Source organism: Falco biarmicus, chromosome 11 (assembly GCF_023638135.1).
Source record: "Falco biarmicus isolate bFalBia1 chromosome 11, bFalBia1.pri, whole genome shotgun sequence".
Classification (NCBI taxonomy): domain Eukaryota; kingdom Metazoa; phylum Chordata; class Aves; order Falconiformes; family Falconidae; genus Falco; species Falco biarmicus.
In genome coordinates this window covers 20,395,612-20,416,319 of record NC_079298.1, presented here as the reverse complement: position 1 = coordinate 20,416,319, position 20,708 = coordinate 20,395,612, and the positions used below count along the sequence as shown (strand labels likewise).

Below are 20,708 nucleotides of genomic sequence, written 5' to 3'. Positions count from 1 at the left end.
AACTACATTTGTCCTCATTCAAAAAAAAAGATAGCTTTTGGGTTTTCATATCCCATCTCCCCCTTAGCAAGTGCCCTTGGCTGCAAACAGCTCTCTCCTTGACCACATTATAGCTCATTTTGTTGCTCTTAAGGGACAATCTGGGGGCTTTCTGGTCTTCTGACTTACTTTGCTGTTTTCAGATATTATTGGTGACTGGGGCTTTTCCTGGTATGTTGAATATCTCGGGGGGGGATATTTATATATATATATATATATATGCACACACAAAGAATTACTGCAGCACACATGCAAGGAAAAATAGGTCAAATAAGTCAGCTCTAACAATATTACTTTTCCAACAATTATTAACACAAGGTGCTGGCCACTGAACATCATGCCAGCATACACATGAATGAAAGCACCCCATCCAACCCCTCCCAAAATAAGAAACCTTGAAACTGGCTCATTTCAGGGATAGGATTAAAGGTTGTTTCTTTAGGTGTCATTCTTGCACACTGAATCCCTCTGCCAGACGTTGCAGTTTATCATTGCTAAACATTGCAGAAGCACCTAGAGGCCTCAAGTAGGTCAGGGCTTCAGTATGTAAGGTACAGAATATATGCATAATACTTGACAGCCCTTGCCTCATCATATTTTTCTATTTCAAGCATCTGTCTTCCCACTAGCACAGCTATGTGAGTAACCCACGCAAGCAAAAGTAACTCAATGACGCTGCAAAAAAACCACCCAAGTTCTACCGACGATGTATGTAAGTGCTATCCAACACACAAAGAAAACAGAAAGTAACTCTACCCCTCATTAGGATATTATATATAAGGATCTAGCTAAATGTCAAAGCAAAGCAGGTTTGGGGCTTTTTTGGTTGGCATAGCTCCAGCTACTATAACAAAGACAAAAATGGCTGTTGAAATAAGCTTTGATAAATGTTTATAGATGAGAGCTCCAATTCTCATTTTCCCATCCCCTACAACCTAGACATACCCTTCTAGTGAAAGAAGGAGTTTCTCAGTTGTTGCCCTCAGACTGAACCCCAATTAAGACAGAGCAGGGGTGCAAAACCAAAACAAACAGAAGAATTTACGTGAGCTGTAAGGAGAGAAGCTACAGACAAAGTGCTAAAACCCCCTTATCTTAAACACATATCTTAAATTAGCTGCATTGAAGATGGACAAACACATCAAAAATCTGAAATGATGCTTAACAAGGTGATGGAGTTCTTGGCAACCTGATTATTTTACCAAGCCTGTTATCCCAGATTGTCCCAGTCTAAATACACATACCAGGACGGCACAATCCAAAGGAGAAACGAACCGATACACTCCCATAACATTACCCATGCTTTTTTGCTCCATGCTGTGTCTTTTGATACCTCCCTGCTCCACCACCACCCACCTCTGCCTTCCCAAACACTCATCCACAGCCTGCAGAGCTTCTCTGCTGCTCCCCATCCTGTTCCCTCACCTGGAAAGGAAATACTGGCATTGCTGTGGATCTCGACTGCAAGTTACCACCAGTCAGGTGTTGTCCAGAACTAGGAAGTACACAGACTTGGGGAAAAAACAGCCATTACTCATCAAACAAAAGGTGGTAAGTTGACATGGGACTGTCTAGCTCTATCACAGCCCATTGCTTCTTGCATCTAAAGAAAATCCCATTCAACACCACTATTTCCACAGCCCTCCTCATTTCCCCCAAGCCACAGGAATGTGCACTGCCCCCAGCCTCCAGCAGCATTACCAAGATCCCAGCCCGGCGTCATGGGAGGCAGCAAGTCACCAGGTGGCAGGATGTGACAAAAAGGCAAGGCGTGCGGGACCGCCAGATCCAGTTGCAAGCTACGGCCAGACCCCAGACCGCAGCTCTGGTGCAGTTGTTGGGTTTTTGGGTGGGGTGGGATGGTTGAGCTTTGCCTCAAAAGCCCAAAACCACCATAGTTCCTCTGCAGAGGAGATTTAAAACAAAACCCTGTGCAGCGTTCTTAACTACTGCAGGACTTCAAAACAACACATGGGAGGGGGACAGGGGCTGTCTGGGGTTTTCCTTTTGTACAGAATTTATTTTCACGGATTCCCCACCCCACCCCCAATGTTTCAAACGTCGGTAATGTTATCACTAAGTTCCTTACGTAATTACTTGAACTTGTTTTGCAGACTGCCTGGAAAAAAACATTTTACTTCAAAAGGCAGCAGATGCAGTTTATGAGCAGAAAAACCACATTTTTTTGCCCAGCTCATGCAGAACGTAAGAGTTGAAGGAATAGGAAAGAGGCTAATGCCTTATTGATCAAATCAATTCCAATTATGCATAGAAAACTTTTCCATAGTTTCCAATAATGAAGTGAGCAAGAGCTATTTCATGAAATGCCAAGTCAGATGAGTGCAAAGTTTGGGAGTTTATTGCTCCCCAACAAAGGCCAGGATTTCATATATCCAGTCACCGGAGGCAGTAGAATGTTATAATTGCAAGCAAGCAATAGCACTTGAAATAATAAATAAAACTAGAGAAATGTATTATTTATTTAAATTTAAAATTTTTCTAAAAGAGGCCCATAAAAAGCTGTGGACAGAGTAACAGCACTAAAGCTAAACCACAACAGCACTAAAATAATTAGGTAAAGAGCTGTTTGCTCATTTTTCCCCTCACAAATCTTCCTTTCTCCTCCCATCTTCACTGTCTGAGGTGCCAGGCAACAATGTCACAGACTTCTTATGGTGTGTCCTTTTCAATATCAAGGTTACTAGACAACATGTTAGGCCCATCTACGCAAGAACCACCAGGTTTTGGCAAGGCCAACTTTCCCCCATCCCAACCCAAGCCCTTCCGTGGTTTCTCCATTGTTGGAAGTGTTTCACCTCCCTGTGAAATGAAATCAGGTGCAGACAAGGATGGGCATACCTTACCCTTTGATGCTGAACCTCACTATGCTGATTTGGTGCTCCAGTATTCACAGCCAGCCTCTTAAGAGAACAAGAGAACAAGCACACTGCAATGGTGTTCCCTTATTCGAGAGAGCATCACCTCCCAAAGACAAAGGATGAAGCTTGGGGGAGCAACCATATGTTGAGAATCTCTTCCCATCTATCCAAAACACGAGAACTGAAAGCAGGTAAACATTTCAAAACAGCATCACGCTGTGTCAAAACACACAGCTAACATTACTGCAGCCTACTGAATCTGGTACACATCCAGTAGGAAACAGAATGAAATACATATGAAAATCCACAACATGACATTACTCCGCTAAAGGTTCCAAGAGAGCACTGCTGCATTTTGACCCTGCTTAGATTTTTCTCTGCTATGGTAAATTCCCTGCCGATCACTGATGAATGCCAGCTCCCCCCTCCCGCCCGCAGCAGCCGGTATCGGTGCCCGTGGCCAGGCTCAGGCTGGCAGGAGATGCTGGCTGCCCACAGCTCTGCTTGCAGACGTCTGCCCAGGGGCACTGCCCTCTGCTATCGGTAACGGGCAAGCCTCCCACTAGGCAAAGAAGGGCGGGAGCAAAAACAGTGGAAAAACCACTGAAGTAGGGCTGTTTTCCAGTTTCTGCGTCTAACATTAACAGTGAAAATTCTGCTGGGAGGACAGAAAGAAAAGACAACCTGACGTGGAAGCTGTAATGTTGGGGTGAGGTACGTAGACATCCTTTTCATTGCACAGAAGTCATCAAAATGACATCTGTATCTACCTACTTTATATATGTATATATTATTTATGTATTTACCTAAAACCTAAGGAAAAATTTACTTTTTCCTTGAGGCAGCTTTGGCAATAACATTGTTGCAAGCAAAAAACAGTTTATCAGTTTCGTGGGGAATTTAAATAAAGTTAACTTGCCAATTAATAAACTTCTAACTGCTGTTTCTGGCACAGAAACACACCCACAGGGGAAACAGCCCTTGCTCTCCAATCCCCTCGCTGTACCCAGTCCCAGCGGGGCAGCAACGGGGCTGGCCTGTGGTGCTTCCCCCACTGGTCCCAGTCCCTGCAGGGTCCCACTGCTCCCTATGGCACACGGCAGGTCCCTCAGGTGGGCTGGGGAGCTGGACCAGCGCAGGGCAGTGCTGCCCTCCCTGCCAGCCCTTGCTGCCAACACTGTGCCAACCACGGCCGCACCAACACCAACACAACTCACTACGTGCACACCCAGACCTGCGGGGGGCGTACCTCAGTGTTGGGTTAGAAGTCAACCTGTAGGCGAATGTCCAGGAAAGCCTGCCGTTTGCAACACATCTGGGAAGGGCACCCCCTCCCCCAGAGGCTGAAGGATGCTTGGAAACACACAGCACTTCAGGACATCCATCTTTTGTCTGCCCTTTGGTAGCCATTGGTCAAAAATTGATTTTGTTAAAAGACGATTTTATTTTCTTAAGTGAGCTACTCCTGGCCTCATCCTCCACCTCTGCCACAAGCTCACACAGCTCAAACACATAAAATACAAAGGACCATTGGCACAAGCTACACGTGGCACTCACTCCATTAACAGATCAGAACAAGCCGACAGGTTACCTCCCAACATTAAGTCTGGTATTGATACATTTTTGTAATTAACTCACAGAGGGAGCTGATGCATAGCAAGTGAATCTGTCAGACTCACCTGCCTCTGGAGAATGAACGCTGCCTTATACCACACAGAGGAACTACATGCTGAAATGCCGATAAAGCAGGGCACAAGAAATTTAAAGAAAATAATCAAGCAAATCCACCTTCCTTGGGTCCCTTCATTACTTCTAGAAGAAGGTCGGTATTGCTGCTTATTATGTGCATAGAGTAAACAAACAGCTTATATAGACAAGTTGTTCTTAAAACAAATCTAAAGCACATCAGTGAAATGTGATCCAAAACAAACCAGCTATGTTTGAGGATATCGCTATTTCCCCTGGTGCTACAGGATTCTGCAGCTGCAGAAATTCCTCTAAGAAAATTCAAAAGACCTGAAAGCTTATGCTCCCACAAAAGAGGTTTCCAGACACAAATATATTTTATATATATACACACACATATGCACTCCATCACAGTAACCAGACCAGAACACTTGCACAGAAAAGCCCCTAGCCACACTTTAACATTTTGCTGATTTAGCTGTATCAGCCAAGATTACTCTCATGCCAGCAAAAACCTTACTGCAGAAGCCCTTCCAGTGGCTGCAAAATTCTTCTGCCTGCACAAACCGCTCCTTTCATAGGACCCAGTTTAAGCAGCACCAGCAGAAAAATTCCTCTCGTAGCTGTAGGGGCACCTCAGGAGGAAGTGGTGAGACCGGGTAACGACAGCATGCACGCGGGAGGGGTGAAGGCAAAGGAGAGGTTGCATCAGTCTAGCTTACGTCTACAGAAAAAGGGAGGAAGCAGTAACTGCCATCACACCAGGTCTGTGCCAGCAGAAACTAAACTGCAAAGTCACAATCCTGCTACAAGAAGTAACAGCAGTAAAATCCTGCACACAGGTCAGACCGACCAATTTATTTTGATAGACGTTGCATTTCATTTTCTGTTTGGATTTTTGTGTCATGTTTTGTGTGTCATGCACAATCTTGAGAAACAGACTGCCTGAAAGCATAAGTGCAAGCCGTTCCATTTATGTCAAGTAGATGCTAATCCTATTTCCCCTCAAGAGGTGACTAAGTGTCAGTTGGGTTAACTGCTTCACTATTGATAAGATACGTATCACCATTTGCTAAAACCTATCTCAACCCCAAACCATCTGTAAAAGCCTCTTAATGAACAAAACCATCCAGGTATTTCCCCATCTAGGAGTAAACAACCTCTCTACTCTTCCTAATGAGCATCCTTATAATGCAGACTCATCCTGACTACATGGAAAGTACTCAAGAATAGAGAAGTGTGACTTAGATTCAGTACAGTTAATACAGACTGCCCTGTTCGTGTTTCTACTCAAATATAAATCTTCTCTGACCTCTTCTTTTCCTTTTTTTTCTTTGTTTTTCTTTTTTTAAATCAGATCTGCTGCAGGTTATCTAGCCTGCCACATCACATCAATGCAGAAACCAGTAAGGCCTGGCTGCAGAATTTAGGTCAGCTTGTCTGGGGAGTATGTAAGGTCTTGCACACAGCCATGAATTTCCTAGTAATGCTTCAATAATCCCTCTTCATCCTGCTATGCAGCTATCTCACTAGTAGCTGTTAGCTTTCCTCTAACTCCCCAACAAAGACTCTCCACAGGAGGGATGTTTGCAGGCAAATGAGCCACTATCTCTTCCTTGGGAAGCAGGAAGCTGGTTGTTGAATCAAATAAATGCTGATCCTTATTTCCCAAGACAAAGAAGTGAAGGATTCCCAATGCATGCTAGAAAAATACTTCCATTTTTCCACCACACAAGAGAAGATAAAATCAGACAGAGCTGGAAATTACCCCTAGAACATTAAGAATAATTTTCTTAACAGTTCATCTAAACAAACCCCCACTGTTCCCACCTGGGTGAATAAATAACATACAAATGTGACAAATGAATTCAGACAGTCTAAGGGACAGATGCTGCTATTTCTGGAGAAAAAGCATCACTCAAGGTGAAAAACATCATGCCTCTTCAAAAAACTCTTCCCTCTAGAAGTGAATTGCAGGCCACTACCATCCCAGCATTATATGAGCATACATATGTAGCAGCCCTGTTCTTAAGGAATCTCTGAAGGTGCATAAAAAAAAAGTAAAGTTGTTTCAAAACATGGTCCTCAGAGCAGAAGCTCCACATAAACTGCGAAGTACAGTTAGGTAAGAAAAAAATAAATTGAATACAATAAACCAAAGCCTTGAACTACTCTGACTGTCTTCATACAACAAGATGAACCTAAGTAAGTCTTCTTAAGTATGACAACCTGAAAGACTTGAACGCAAGAACAAATACCAGTTTCCGGGAACAGTTATGGGAATCCAAGGAAATAAAAACACAACTAGCAAGCTGATAGTTGGTTATGTCTTAAAACCCATCAGACTGCTACCTTTCTGTGTTCTATGGTTGCCACAGAACATTGGGCTCCTCGAAAGCGGGTGCTTATATCTGCCTGTTAGAACAAAGAATGAGGCTGACGGAAGAGTTTAACCTCCAGACACCAAACTGCTCTTCAGCATTCAAATGTGTTAAGAGTATTCCTAGTCCCTTCTTTCCAACTCACATGGAGCCTGGCTACAGGTATTGGCAAACACATACTGAGCTGTACTGCACGTTAGATGTGTAAATCAAAATACCTCTGAAAACATAAAGTTGTATTTGTTTATGTTTACCTCAGGTCTGTTACAGAACTCAAGCTTGTGCAACCTGCTCCAGGTGAACCAGCTTTAGCAGGGGGGGTGGACTATATTATCTCCAGAGGTCCTTTCCAACCCCAGCCACTCTGTGATATAACACACACCCAATGCCAGGTCCACAGGTTACATGGTTGTCATTACTGGGCCACCACCGTATCACGCATGTTTAACAAAATTTTTTAAGGAACGGAACTCTATTTTTATAACTAAGGATCATCCACAACTTCAACTCAGCATCAGACAGCTTTTCCCATTCCTGGCTCAGTACCTGATCAGGCTGTGCTTTTCCTCCTTCCTCCTCTGGCTTCACCTGGGCTGAGCGCTGGTTCCAGGAGGCTCCAGTGACAGGAATACCAAGCCAGGCGCTGACAGTCACTTTCTCATTTTGACAAGCACCACGGACTCTTCCTGCATAAAAACAAACTTCTGTGAATCAAAGTGGCCAAAAATAGTGTTGATGCTAGTGGGGCGTCAAGAGAAACGGCAGTCTGCAACACGGAAGCAGAACGTTAGTCATTCTTTTGCCACCAGCACCTTATCTCTGGGGAAGGCCGAGTGTACCCTTAGATTTGTAATTTCAGAAATACTCTGAGGTGTCCTATTCTTGAAGGGTGGAGATCCCTCAAACTAGCCATTTGCTATTTCCCACATATATTCTTAAATACATCGGCTCATCCAAACTTAACCAATAGCACTGCTATTTCTACACTGCCACTTCTCTACACCACCACAAAAGCCAGACAAGACCCCAATGATGTGGTAGCTGCACACTGTGTATGCTCCATGCAACCGCTTTGATCACACTCGAACTGCTGCATTACAGCAGTATGCCAGGCAAGCAGCCCACTCTGAATCAATGAGCTGCCCGGAAAAAAACACCTCTATTGCTGGCATGAACAAAATGGAGAAGAACCAGGACTCTCCTCCCTCCTCCTTCAGCTCAACAGTTCCACCAGCCAAGATCCCAGCACCGCTACCTTCAACTTAAGTGACGCAGAGGCTCCAGGGCAGAGCAGAGCCTGCAGATGGAAAGCAACAACTCAGCAAAATGAACAGCCAGACTCCAGCAGGTAGTTCATGAGTATTTATTTTAGTTTGCTGCTTATTAAGTATGCCTCGTTATAAATCAAGCATTTTACAGTAATTGCCTCCAATCAACAAACACCAAGAAAGTTGCTACGTAGACTGATGCTGTTTCCTAACTGAAACAAGTCCCCTAGCAACAGGCACAACTCTGCACGACTCTCCGTGTGCAGCAGGCTGGCCACCATTGCCTTGCTGCCCTTTTCATGCCTCTCCTGCCCTGGCTGCGCCCCAAGCACCGCTGCTGTGTGCCCAAGCCCTTCCTAGCACCGCCAGCCACCGCACACTGCTGCCAGGCTGCAAACGCCAGCACAGCAGGGCACTCGCTATAAGGCTGGCAAGCCCCAGCCTGGCTGGCAGCAGCACCTCACCAGGAACCAGGGCTGCCCTTCAGTGTGGGGGACACTCCACAGCCAGGGCTCAAAGGCAGGGACAACGAGCTGCATCCCCTGCTTCAGCCATCAGCCCCCAGCCCCTTGCCTCCACACCAGCAGTGGCTGCAGCAGTGAGCTGCTCTGCCAAAAGGTCTGTGCACAGCACCAAGCACAGTGCACTCACTCACCTGAGCTGCTCCCAAACCACCGCAGCAAAATAAAAAATAAAAATAATAATAATAAAAAAAATATCAATCAAGCACCAGCACCCCACCACCAGCACATACGTCCCTCTTAACTTATTTTCCAAAGCCTTTTCAGGGTTGGCACCCACTGGCACTCAGAAACCCACAGGAACAAGCCCTGTGTCATGCTTTCCACTGAGAGCATTTTAAAGGTCAGCAGGAACCTGCTGTTCCAGGTTTCTTCTTAGCAGTAAAGATCCAGGATAAAGGAGATGGGGAAGGCACTGCCAAATACACAGATAAAATATGCATCTTAAATAATTTCCTCCTTCAAAGGGGTCAGGGTGGTCAAGTGGTCTTGGGAGAACTAAATCCCTTTTTGCAGCATACATCACCAGAACTGGAGTTTTCAGAGACTGTTGGTTTTTAAACACGCAGAGGGAAAAAAAAAAAATCTCTGACTAGATACTTTACAAAGGTCTATTGCAAGCAGGTTTCAGAACAGACCTTTGGATCATACTTTGAGCTCTGACTGAATGTGCTCTCACAGCCACAGGGCCATTCACCTTGGCTGTTTCTGTAACCTTTTTTCACAAGGTCAGAGACCCACATAAGAACGGCCTAAGCAAAGCTTGCCATGCCCTCCAACCCCTTCTCAGCAGCCACGCCAAAGGCAACGAACAGTTTTTGAAAACAGAAGGCAAAGGCAGCATCCATCTCCAAAGTAGGAGGGCTGCATTTTTTGAAAATGCATCAGTGCTTAAGGAAAAGCACCACCACCACACTTGGGAAGGCATGGAAGAACAGGACAGCTTGTCTTCAATGAGTTGTATCACAATCTGAAAGACTGCTGACATCCATCACCACCACCCTCCCCTTACCAGAACAGACTGAGCATGAGTTGGATCATACCTGGAGGAGAGGTGGAAGGAACAAATGACAAAGCACACTCATAAGACTTTGGTTAAAAAAACAACCAAAACAAAATACAAAACCCAACAAACCTAACAACTACCTAAGGCAGAAATTCTCATATAAATCATATCAGCGCATAAGTACATGCTTGGGCAGAGCCAAGACCAGTGAAGGAATCTTCCCCACAGTTATTGCCACAGAAATCCTCCTGGATGTTATTCCAAATCTCATTTGAAAAATTCTCACTTTATGCTTCCTCCTTCAACTCCCTCTCCCATTTTGAAGTGACAACATCAATTTATTAAAACAAAGCAATGTCTTACTTACAGAAACATCTGCTCTGATACAAGAATACGCACCCATTGTTACAGAGTCAGTATGTGGAACAGTGGGTATGAAGGTTAGACATGTACCACTTCTCTTATAACCTAGTTCCCCTCTGGCACTCATTCCCTTTAATCCTCTCTTTTTTTCTTCCAGGTCCTTTCAGCATAGGGAAAGACTTACACCCCATTTACACCAGGGTATTGGCATCACCCACTGCCAATTTTACCTGAATCACAGCCAGGCACTTGGCACTTCAGGCATAACACGTGCAACCTCCAAATGCCACGTCCTATATACTGTAGACCTACATGTGGCAGCCTTCATTTGTACAGTCACTTGATCAAACATCTTTTCCACTACGGAAAACACCACTTCTGTTGCACTTAACAGAGGTTGCATTTAACAGAAACAAATGTTCCTAACAGAGTGAAAAAATCAGATGATGCACTTATAGAGCAAATTATTATGAATTCTGTAAAGAAAGAGGAGGGAAATGACAGTATTTTGGGGAAGTAGAGAACCTGGGGGAAAAACCTTCAGCTAATAAAATAAGTGAAGCAGTTCCAGACATTAGAGGTTTAATTTCAGCACAACTGAGTAATTTGGGTTCTAAACGTATCTCCAAGTACCCAGCCAACAGCAGACATTTGACAATCACTTTGAAGTGCCATCTTCCTCCCTTGCTGCTGCATAAGAAAAACAACAAACCACCACACAGCAAAAAAGTCATGCCATCAAAAGAAAAAAGAAACACCAAAACCAGCACAGAAACCTACTGTAAAAGTATTGTCCAAAGCAGCATGTAACCTAACCAGATAAATACCAGATTTTGTTGCTATCTCCGAGTGAGGTTTTGCAACCTGCTTAAGCTGCTTTATAGCCACCCTGCTGCTAAACACTCCAACTCTCTCCCCTGGTGTGTGCCTGGGGGAAGCATCCTGCCTGACCAAGGTAGAGGCAGGTGGGCAGGACCTCCACTTTCAACAGTAGTGCAAGCTCAGATTTGCTCCAGCTGGTCTTGAAACCACACTCCCTTTGGAAAGCACCTTAGGCATTGCTCCTACACTATGGGCGCCTACAGGATCCCACTGCTGCTCCCTGCAGAGTTCATTGTCCATACTGGGGCCTTGCTGCAGCTTTCCACATGTCACTCAACACCCCTTTTATTTCAGGGGCCCCCTGTGATTCTTTCTTTCTCTTCGTGGCCACCTCCTCTTGCCCTCTCCATGAGCCAGGGGCTGCATGCAATCTTCTCCCTGCTTTCTGTCTTCTGTTGCAGAAGGCAGGAATATAACCAAGACATTAACGAATCAAACCTTGCTGGGCAAGCAGGCAAAATCCCCCAGCGCTACAGGTAATCCACTGTCTGATCTGCAGGCAACAAGAGAGGGGGCTGCTGGTGGTAGCTCTGGTATTACGCTCTTTAGCAAACAGCAAGCCAGGTCCAAGATCTTACCAGTTCAGGCAGCAAGCGGGTAAATGACCAGACACTGAAGATGAGATGACAAATCAGCAGCAATCAGAGCACGGAGGGCTGCCATCCTCTCTTCATTCACAAAAGGAACAGCAGAGGAGGAGCACCGCATGCCCCTCACACTGACCAGCTGCACACTGGTTGTGACCGGGTGCTCTGGGCCACTGTGCACGTGGACAGACCACGATTTTACAACACAAATCAGACAGGTGCAAAACTATTCGACCAAAACCAGGCCTGCACCAATGCAACAAGTAAGTTTATAGGTGCTCATTAAATTTACTGTAATTAATACAGATCCCTGCGTGGACATGCGTATTCCTCTGCAACATGCTTTCAAGCTGATTGCAAACTGGGAGAACCTTGCCATTCCGCTGTGAGCATGAAAATCTTGTTTCTGGAGATGAGACTCCCTCCATCAAACTAACAAGTTTCATACACTTTCCACATGCAGAGCACATACAACTTCGAGTTTTAAGATTTTATTTTATACACATTCACACTTATCTCAATGGTTTTGTTAACTCCTTTTCTTTGCCACAGTGTTACTATTTTCTTTTGTATTTTCGCATGCCTCTCGTTTTTATTTTCTGGCTTTCCTACCTGCTTTACTACTTTTGTTCTCCTGTAACTCTGGCCCCAGCAGTTTCTTTCTTTAAAATCTGTTTTGATTAGACTGATTGATGCTAACAAGGACACTCTTAAATTCACCTTTCAATCTAGGTACATCCTAAATCAAATCACAGTAAAAATAAACAAAGCGTAACCACAAATTTTAACCACTGGAAATAAGAGTCTTGTCCAAACCACTGCATTTTTCATTTTCCTGATTTATTATTAGTACAATTCTGTCTCATTCTTGGTCCACTCTTTTTTTCCAAGAACCACTCTTCTCCCATCGTTCTCCTGTTAGACACTTTCCTACCCGCGTTCCATGGGGGCACTAGCACTGACCAAGGTCACAATTCCTGCTGCACCAACAAGCATTTGTGTATCTGCATTCCTCCACTTCCTCATTTCAAGAGTCAACAGATTTTTTGTCAGAAGGACAGAAAAGGAGAGGACCCAAACTATCAAGCACAGTCTTCCCCTTCTGCCTGCTAACAATGCTAAGGAGGTAAAACAGTGAAGAAATTTAGTATGGGTTATAAACCAGCAAATGTTACTTTAAAAAAACTCAAGTGCATAAAAAGTTTCATTCCTCTTTTGTCAGTTCCTCCTCTAAGCTAGGTAGTTTAGGCTTTATTTCTTAATTTAATTAGACAGAAAGCAAGTACATTAAAGTTTCTGGATGGCAGCCATTGAGAGGAACCCTGCATATAGGCTTCTCAGTTTGTATTTTTAAACACCAGTCAGATTAAGCGTGAAGTCTGGTTCCTCCGTGCATTTTTGATGAAGGCAATTGCTAATGCATGTGGAAAGCATTTGTGACCATAGCAGTACTTGAAAACAAAGCAAGCTAGTTCACTACCTTGCACACTTCTCACTCAAATTTTAATACAGAGACTATCAGACCAAAATAATTCCTATCCTCCCTTTCCACAATCTGTACACAAACCACTATGTGCAAATATGCAAGATGGACTTTTTTTTTTAATCATTCACTGACATTTGCATTGGTTTAGTGGACAAATTTATATTGAACAATCCAAATGACATCAGCTTAACAATGTGTTCCTCTGTGCAGGACTGCAAAGGCGACAAAATGTCTATTACATAATACTTCTGTCTAAAATATTAATATTCGCAGAAGCAGCTTTTCAACCGAAAGGCTATTTTCAATGATTAGCAAATTAGCGTTGTATAAGCTTGGGGTTTTTTAATCACTGCATTTAAGACTGATAAACTATAGTTTTTGCTCACAAAATAAAATCAACTTTGCGTGTGCACATATCAAGCTAGATGAAAGATCTCCCTGCGTTTACCAGCTTTTCTTTTGACCTTAAGGTACTGCAAAATTACAGAACTGCCTCCATCTCTAGCACACACAGCTTCAGCACGCCTGCACTAGGGTTATTCCAGGCGTGGGTGTTCTTTGTACAAGTTCTCACACCAGCTGAAAGTACCTAACAATGGCTGAAGAACAGATAGCTATTCAGACATCATATTCATACACACATCCTATGCACTTGTTTTCTCCTTAAAACTATAATCCCAAGTTGGAAGATCACTGCAGCAAGAAAAGTGCTTCAAACAAAGTCCACCCAAAAAAAAAACAAACAATGCTGCTTTTAGCGGGCATGTTGGTATCTGTGGCATTGGCCACACTTAAAAACACTAGAGGTGCAGCAGCCTTGGCTTCTGTAGAACCCAAGGGCGATCAAGAACACCTTTTTTAGAGAAACTTATCCCAGTGCTGACTTGTAAAGAATGAAGTCCAAGGAGGGAGTGGGGGGGTAGCGGGAAACCACCACCCTGTATCTTGGCTGTGGCTCTGCAGCCATTAGGTTGCACGGGGGCGGGTAGCAGCCTGCCTCGCTGCTTCACTGCGAGGGCTATAAAGAGCCTTTGTGTCTGATTTTTTCCTTTCTGTGTGTATATCTTTACATAATGGATCTAGGGAAGGGGTCCATCTGGAGCATCGCGGGTCTCCAGCAGATGCTTCAGGACATTTGTTGTAGGTCTCCATTTATGGTTGGACTTGATGATCTTAAAGGCCTTTTCCAACCAATATGATTCTATGATTCCATTTACCAGCTCCATGCAAGTACTGCAGATAAGACATCCTGCAATAGACACCTGTATTTAGGTGGCCCCACCTATGGTCTCAATATACAGGGGAAAACATCAGGAGATGTGACTCAAGACAGAAAAATCCTGAGCAAGTGAATAGAAAGGGATTTTAAAACTCCAGTTTTTGGAATAGTGCCATTTTTTCACATTTAAATGCACAGCAAACAGTTTGAAGAGATGTTTGATAGGAAAAGGTAGCAACAGCAGCAGTCATGCCTACCCCTTGGGTCTGAGAAATCTTCCATTGATGGCATTTTCCTAGTCTTCAAAGGAGAGCTTCATAAGACAGAACACCTGAGATGCCTAACTTTTAATTAAAAGACCACATACAGAGAAGATTCTTTTTTTAACACTAACAAGGAGCAAGGCAGATCACAAAAATCAGAGCATTTCTTTTTCTATTTAGATATATATATATTTTGCATACATAATACAAAATGCAGGACCACTGTGAATAAGGTAATGGCTACCCTCACCCACTGCTGGCTGCCACATGCTTTCAACCTGGTTGGTTTTACTGCTGCTTCATCAGTTACCTTCACCAAGAAAAGGGTCTCTGAAAGAAAAAAAAAAATTAAGGAACAAATAACTTTCCTCCTCCCCTAAGAGTAGCTGTATGTTACATCATGATTGTTTCTGAAGTCTGGAATATCACAACTACTTCAGTCTTAGAATAAATCACTTCTGAGGAAAAAGCTCAAGTGGAAAGAAGGAAAATTACAGGTAGCAACAGTTTTGAGACTACACAAACAACTGTGTTTTCATATCCTGATTTATACTTGCAGAAGAGGAAGAAGAAAAGGGAAGGTATTTCTTTGAGCTTCTCTTCCTATCTCATTTCCTGAAGGGAGACAGGAACCAGTTCTGGCAAGACTGGAAGAATAAAGCTGAGCAGGATATAGAAATAAGTGAAAAGAGCTTCAATTCTTTTAATTAAAAAGAAATTTGTGGCAAGAGAAAGGCTGAAGCAGTGTCAGTTAAAATTAATGATGTGGAAATGAGTATTACTGATGGTATTAGAAAATGCCAACTTGACTTGTGACGCACTTTCCCTTTTAACATGCCAAAACTCAAGATGATTCTCAAGAAGTTAAACACTAGAAATACTGGCTTTGTTCTTCCCTAAATTTTTTTTGGAATCTCTGAGGGGAAAAATTGTTTGGCAAGCAATCAATACCTATTCTTTGTTATATGGTTAAAAGAAAATTGCACTCAATTTGCTTAGACCAAAAGATCTTGAGCCAAACCCATCCCCAACACAAGCAAGTCAGACTTTGAAAACACATAGCTCAAAGTGTTCTCAAGGCAAGAGGTACAGAGTAGCTTTGAAACACTAATTACAATCAGTTTTACAAATATAACGCTGGTACCTGCTAGAAAACTGCATTTGACAAACATCCTTCTCTGTATTTCAGCCCTTGTCTGGCAAATACTTACAAGCGTAGGCCCACAGAACCTCAGTATCACAGCCAAGAATAAACTTTCAAGTTCAAGCACTTTTACCATGACCCCAGAGAGCCTCATGCATGCATGCGTTGTCCTCATGAGCCTATACATGTGTGGAAAATTAGTCATGTGCACAAGTCTTTGCATGGTGAAGTCCACAGACTTTTCACTGCTTGTTATAAAAAGATGTTTAAAATGTCAGTTATGCAAAAGCACAGACAAGCCTTTATCTAAATGTAAGGTTTCTGGGGAAAATTATTGCCATTTTCCTTAATACATCAATAGCTTTTTTTTCTACGATATAATCTTCCCACCACAAGAGACAATAAATGAATAAATAAAACAGAAAGAAAAGAGAGAAAAAAAACAAAAGGAGAATTGTGTAGTCTTGTTTCAGTGCTAAGCAAGAAATGGGGACATTTAAACAGCAGAAACTGAAATAGCACGTTTGGTTCGTTCCACTTTATATGTTAACATTTGGGTATAACATAAATACTGCTAGTTGTGTTTTATAAATATTTAGGGATCTACAACAATTATGAATTAACTGGAAGATACGGATTGTTTTTTTGAAAAGAAATGAAAAACCTTCAGAGTTCATTATTTGGTAAAATACTAACACCGGAACTCCCTTTTGTTTACATCTAGTTGACAAGCTAGTTCACTGCATTCCCCCATGACACCATTTGTGACTCAAGCTACTTCTCAGTAAAGCTGCCCCACACCGATTAAATGCTTTAAGCCTCACGACTAATTCATCCTCAGTGATCACAGCGTCCATGTCACGGCATCAAAACTCCCCTCTGGCTCTTAGAGGTGGAGAAGAAAGCAAAGGAGACCTTGGGCTGAGGACTGAGTCAGTGCTCTGCCCGCCAGATGTCCCAAGCCAACCCACTGGTATGCAGCAAAAGGAGGAACCGACACAGTGGCCAGTGGCATCGAGAACACAAGGAGGAAAAGAAACTCAGCCAGTGGTACAGGACCCCCAGTTCAAAATCCACTTACTCCCACTGACTGGCTTCAACAGATTTTGAATGGGACCTCAATACACAAAAGGAACAGGAAGACTTGGAGAAATTAGAAGAACTAACTTCAAGGCAGGAAATTTCAGTACAGTTACTTCTTATAAAACTGCACCAAGCCACAACACACATGGTCACAAGTGCTTTTGACCACAGGGACATACACAACCTTTTCTTCACTAGCCTTTATTTTATAACCCTCCTGTCACTGGCAGGACCTATTGCAGCCATATCACCCACAACATTCGCTTTTTTCTCACTCTCCAGGCACACGCAATCAAGAAAGCTGTCCACACACAACATACAGTTGTGACATCTCCATACCACCACCTACCTACGGCTACAGAAGAGAAAGGGGCTCGTCTGAGGCAACAGGAATACTGGGCTATAGAACCAGAATACAAGAACTGTATTTTACATGTGCAGTTATGTGTTAGCACAACATACACTAGTTAATCTTTCCACAGCAAGCACCTAAATGCTTTCGCTCTCTTCGCATCATTATTGTACTGGTTTGTTCCTATTAATAATTACCTTCCCGTGACGGCTGCACGCAGACTTTCCCCGTTGGTGCTGCTGCTTTACAATGCCTCCTCCAGGTCTGAACACACTGGACAGACTACTGTCCCCTCAAAGGTGTCAGGACTGGAGCAGATGTCTATTGCCCACACCTGGATCTTACAAAATAAATTACTGCTTAATGCTGCTCCCTTCCCCCTGTTACCTCACATAGCCTTTGTAAACTTTGGATCTTTATCAAAGTCATCTTGACTGCAAATAACAGTATCTATATTTAAATATTCCCTGCTTATTATGTGCAAAACAGATACAGCAGACATAACAGACTAGTGTTTTCCACGTCGAGCAAGACACAGGCAAAGCAACAAATGAGTTTATTATAAAGGCAATGCTTGCTCAGAAACACGGAAGAAAATGGTGTACAGCACAAAAAAACATAGCCAGAGTAGCATATTCCTAGGTCAGGACCTTATAAATCAGTTTCAGCTAACAATAAAAGGTTTATAGGGGATTTGTAAATCACAAAGAATGAGTAGGATCCTGACCTCTGAGCAAGCCTTGGTGAATTAATTTAAGATGGCAATCAAGAGCAAATAACGTAACACTAGCCTTCTATACCACCAATCCTTACCCTAAGTTTGAAGAAAAGGGGTTTCCTCTGCCACCAGGAAGACTGAGGAGGAAGAAAGGGGGAAAAAAATTTAAAAAAAAGGCACAGAGAAAGGAATTTAGCCACCCCATCTGGGATGAGAGTGCTTTTTTAATAGCTCAGAGCTGCGGGATCAAAATCTCAGTGCTGTTCCTGCAAATTTCTCACATCCTAAAGCCCGCTCTTCCAAACAAGAGGGCATAGCCATTCTCCACCTTCAGTTTTAGAGGAGAAAAGATGATCCTTCCCTACCATGGCTGACAGACATAATGCTGAAAAAAATCAAAATACTTCTCTAGGCTATTAGAAAAAAAGCTGTAACTGACAATGCTTATGAGTAGCAGGTACCCCAAAGCTAGTACCGGAGATGTTTTGCTCTCTGCACCAGCAGCTAAACCAAGTAAAACATCACTTTCAGCACCACCATTACAGGAAGTACTGCTGAGAATTATTCCACCAAACAACAGGGTGGTTACCACTACCGTCCTCCATTTTCAAGTCTGAGTAACCTACCTCATGGCTCTTACACACTGGGAGCATCCAGAGAAGAAACTGCCACGGGCTGCTGGCGTGCTGGAAACCCACAGCCTGCATCCCCCCGACCGCAGACCAGCTTCCCTGAAGGATGCTGGGCAAGTCACAAGCTTTCTGTGCCTGAATTGGTGTTTGTTTAACAGCAGTGGCGGCACTTGTAACGGGGACGGGGCGGGGGGGAACGGAGGTTGCAAGACAGAGGAGCTGCCGTGCCAGGCTCGGGGATCCTCAAGGAGCAGGAGTCGATATGGCCACGTACTGGGGAGCTGGGAGGATACGTGCCTCGGGAAGCCAGGGGCGATCCTCCGGCAAGGGCTGGCGTTGCCCCCGGGATGGGTTCTATTGACAGGTTTAGGCCCCTTGAACCCGCGCGTTGCAGCCCCCGGCACGGTTGGCCCCACACAAAGGGCACCCGGCTGGCGCCACCCGCCCGGAGCTCGCACCGCCGGCCCCGGGACGGGGCTCGCTTTTCTCCGCCGCGTTCCCACCGGCACGCCGTGCTCCCAGCCCCGCCGCCCGGCACGGCCCGGCACGGGGCACGGCGGCACGGCCCGCGGGGTGCGCGCCCCGAGGCGAAAGCACGGCGGGGGGTCCCGGCGGCGGCGCCCAGGCTCGGAGGCGCCCCGGGCACACCGGCGCCGGCAGCCAGCGAGCGAACCGACCCAGGCCGGTTTGAAGGCGGAAAAAAAAAACCAGTAGGCGAGGGCCACGGAGGGCGCGGGGAGAGCGCGGGGAGAGGCGGGGGGGCCGGGGCCGGTGTCGATGCCGCCCCCTCCCCGCCGGCCCCGCGCGCGGCTCACCTCAGGGACGGCCCCGCGGGCTGAGGGACCCCGAAAGCCGCCCGGCCGCGCCACGCCGGGCCGTGCCGTGCCGCGGGGACGCAGACCTTCTCCGGGGCGGTCACTCCCGCGGCGCTGCCATGCGGGCGGCGGCGGGCTCGGAGGGGAGGGGGAGGCCGGGCCGGGCGGGCTCGGCTCCTAGCAGCGCCCTGCAGCGCGCTCTCCGTATGCGGCGCGCACCCGCATGGCTCGGCGCACGGACAGCACCGGCTGCCGGCGAGGGCCGGCCCCGCGGCCCGGCGGCGGCCAATGGCTCCCGCGGCGCCGCGCATGTGAGGGCCGGGCCGGGCCGGCCCCGCCCGCTCGCCCCCCGCGCAGCCGCCGCGCTCAGGTGCCTGCGGGCCGCCGCGCCCCGCTGGCCGCTGCCTGGACCGGGGCTCGGCCCGGTACTGCGGGGCACGGCGGCCTGCGCGGCCCGAGCGAAGCCCCGCGCGGGGGTTGCCTGAGGCATCGGGCCGTGTCTGCAGGGCGCAGCCGACGCTGCAGGGCGCGCTCAGGCTAGCAAAGCCATCGATGGCCGCTTCTCCTGGTGCAGGTGAACGAAGTGTGGTGCGTGAGGTAAACAAAACAGCGACACGTTCCAGTGATGCGTTCTAACGATATAAAGTGTTGGGAGGAAAAGTCAGTTCTGTTGCGTGTGCCCGAGCCGCTGGGGGGAGCGGGCAGCTCCAGGCGGCTGCAGCGGCGGCCGGGGGGGAGCGCACGGGGCCATCCCGCCGCCGCCGCCCCGCAGGCGGGGGAAGGGGCCGAACTGAACCCCGTCCTCACTCCAAAATCCACGGGAAACTTGTTTTTTCTCCTGTAACTGAAAGGGCACCAATATCCTGAAGCCTTGGTTGAACGCTGACCGGACGAGTGACCAGATCTGGGTTGTGTGTGCGGGGTTAACTAGCACTGAGTAACCTGTTACTTCTGAAACTATATTGAACTTCATCAAGAATGGAATTAAAAAAAAAATACTGGCTCGTCTTCTTCCCAGTTTGCTTCATTCCCATGGTTTCTAGGAACTGGAGGAGATGGGAAATGATCCTTAGGTGCTTGTTCAAAACAGCTTTATGGCTCTTTAAAGACTGAGAATCTCCCCTCTGTATTTGCAGATGCATTTTTAATCAGACTCTCTGGTCTAAATGACTGTAAGATGTGTCTAAGGTTACAAACAAAAGCACTTCTTAGCAGCAATTTAGCTTCTGAGACCAGAGAAAATCAGGCCAGCTTGTCCTGCTCTCAGCTGTTCAGCACTATTTTCATAACAAGAGTTTTCATCTGGTGGAGAATTTTAGCAGAGTTCAGATTTAGTCTGATGAGCTGTCAATTATTTTAAGCTTTGATTTTTAGTACCTTCATC

At 45.6% G+C, this 20,708-nt stretch overlaps 1 protein-coding gene across 5 annotated transcripts in view; it reads right to left on the bottom strand.

The window, feature by feature from the left end:
- The window catches only part of LRRC8D (leucine rich repeat containing 8 VRAC subunit D), a 53,815-nt gene extending 34,212 nt beyond the window's left edge, over nt 1-19,603 (bottom strand). Inside the window, exons 1-2 of one of the 5 annotated variants that reach the window (XM_056355773.1) lie at nt 19,325-19,603; nt 7,532-7,671 (exon numbers count right to left, since the gene is read on the bottom strand). Coding sequence is in view for 1 of the 5 variants with exons in the window: in XM_056355772.1 (XP_056211747.1) it covers nt 1,741-1,762 (22 nt within the window). In the remaining 4 variants the exon portion in view is untranslated. Of the gene's footprint in view, nt 1-1,740; nt 1,919-7,531; nt 7,672-9,007; nt 9,108-18,503; nt 18,682-19,324 lie in introns of those variants that run through there. The other 4 variants (XM_056355775.1, XM_056355776.1, XM_056355777.1 and 1 more) reach the window with 4 other exon arrangements.
- Between the last annotated feature and the right edge of the window lie 1,105 nt (nt 19,604-20,708).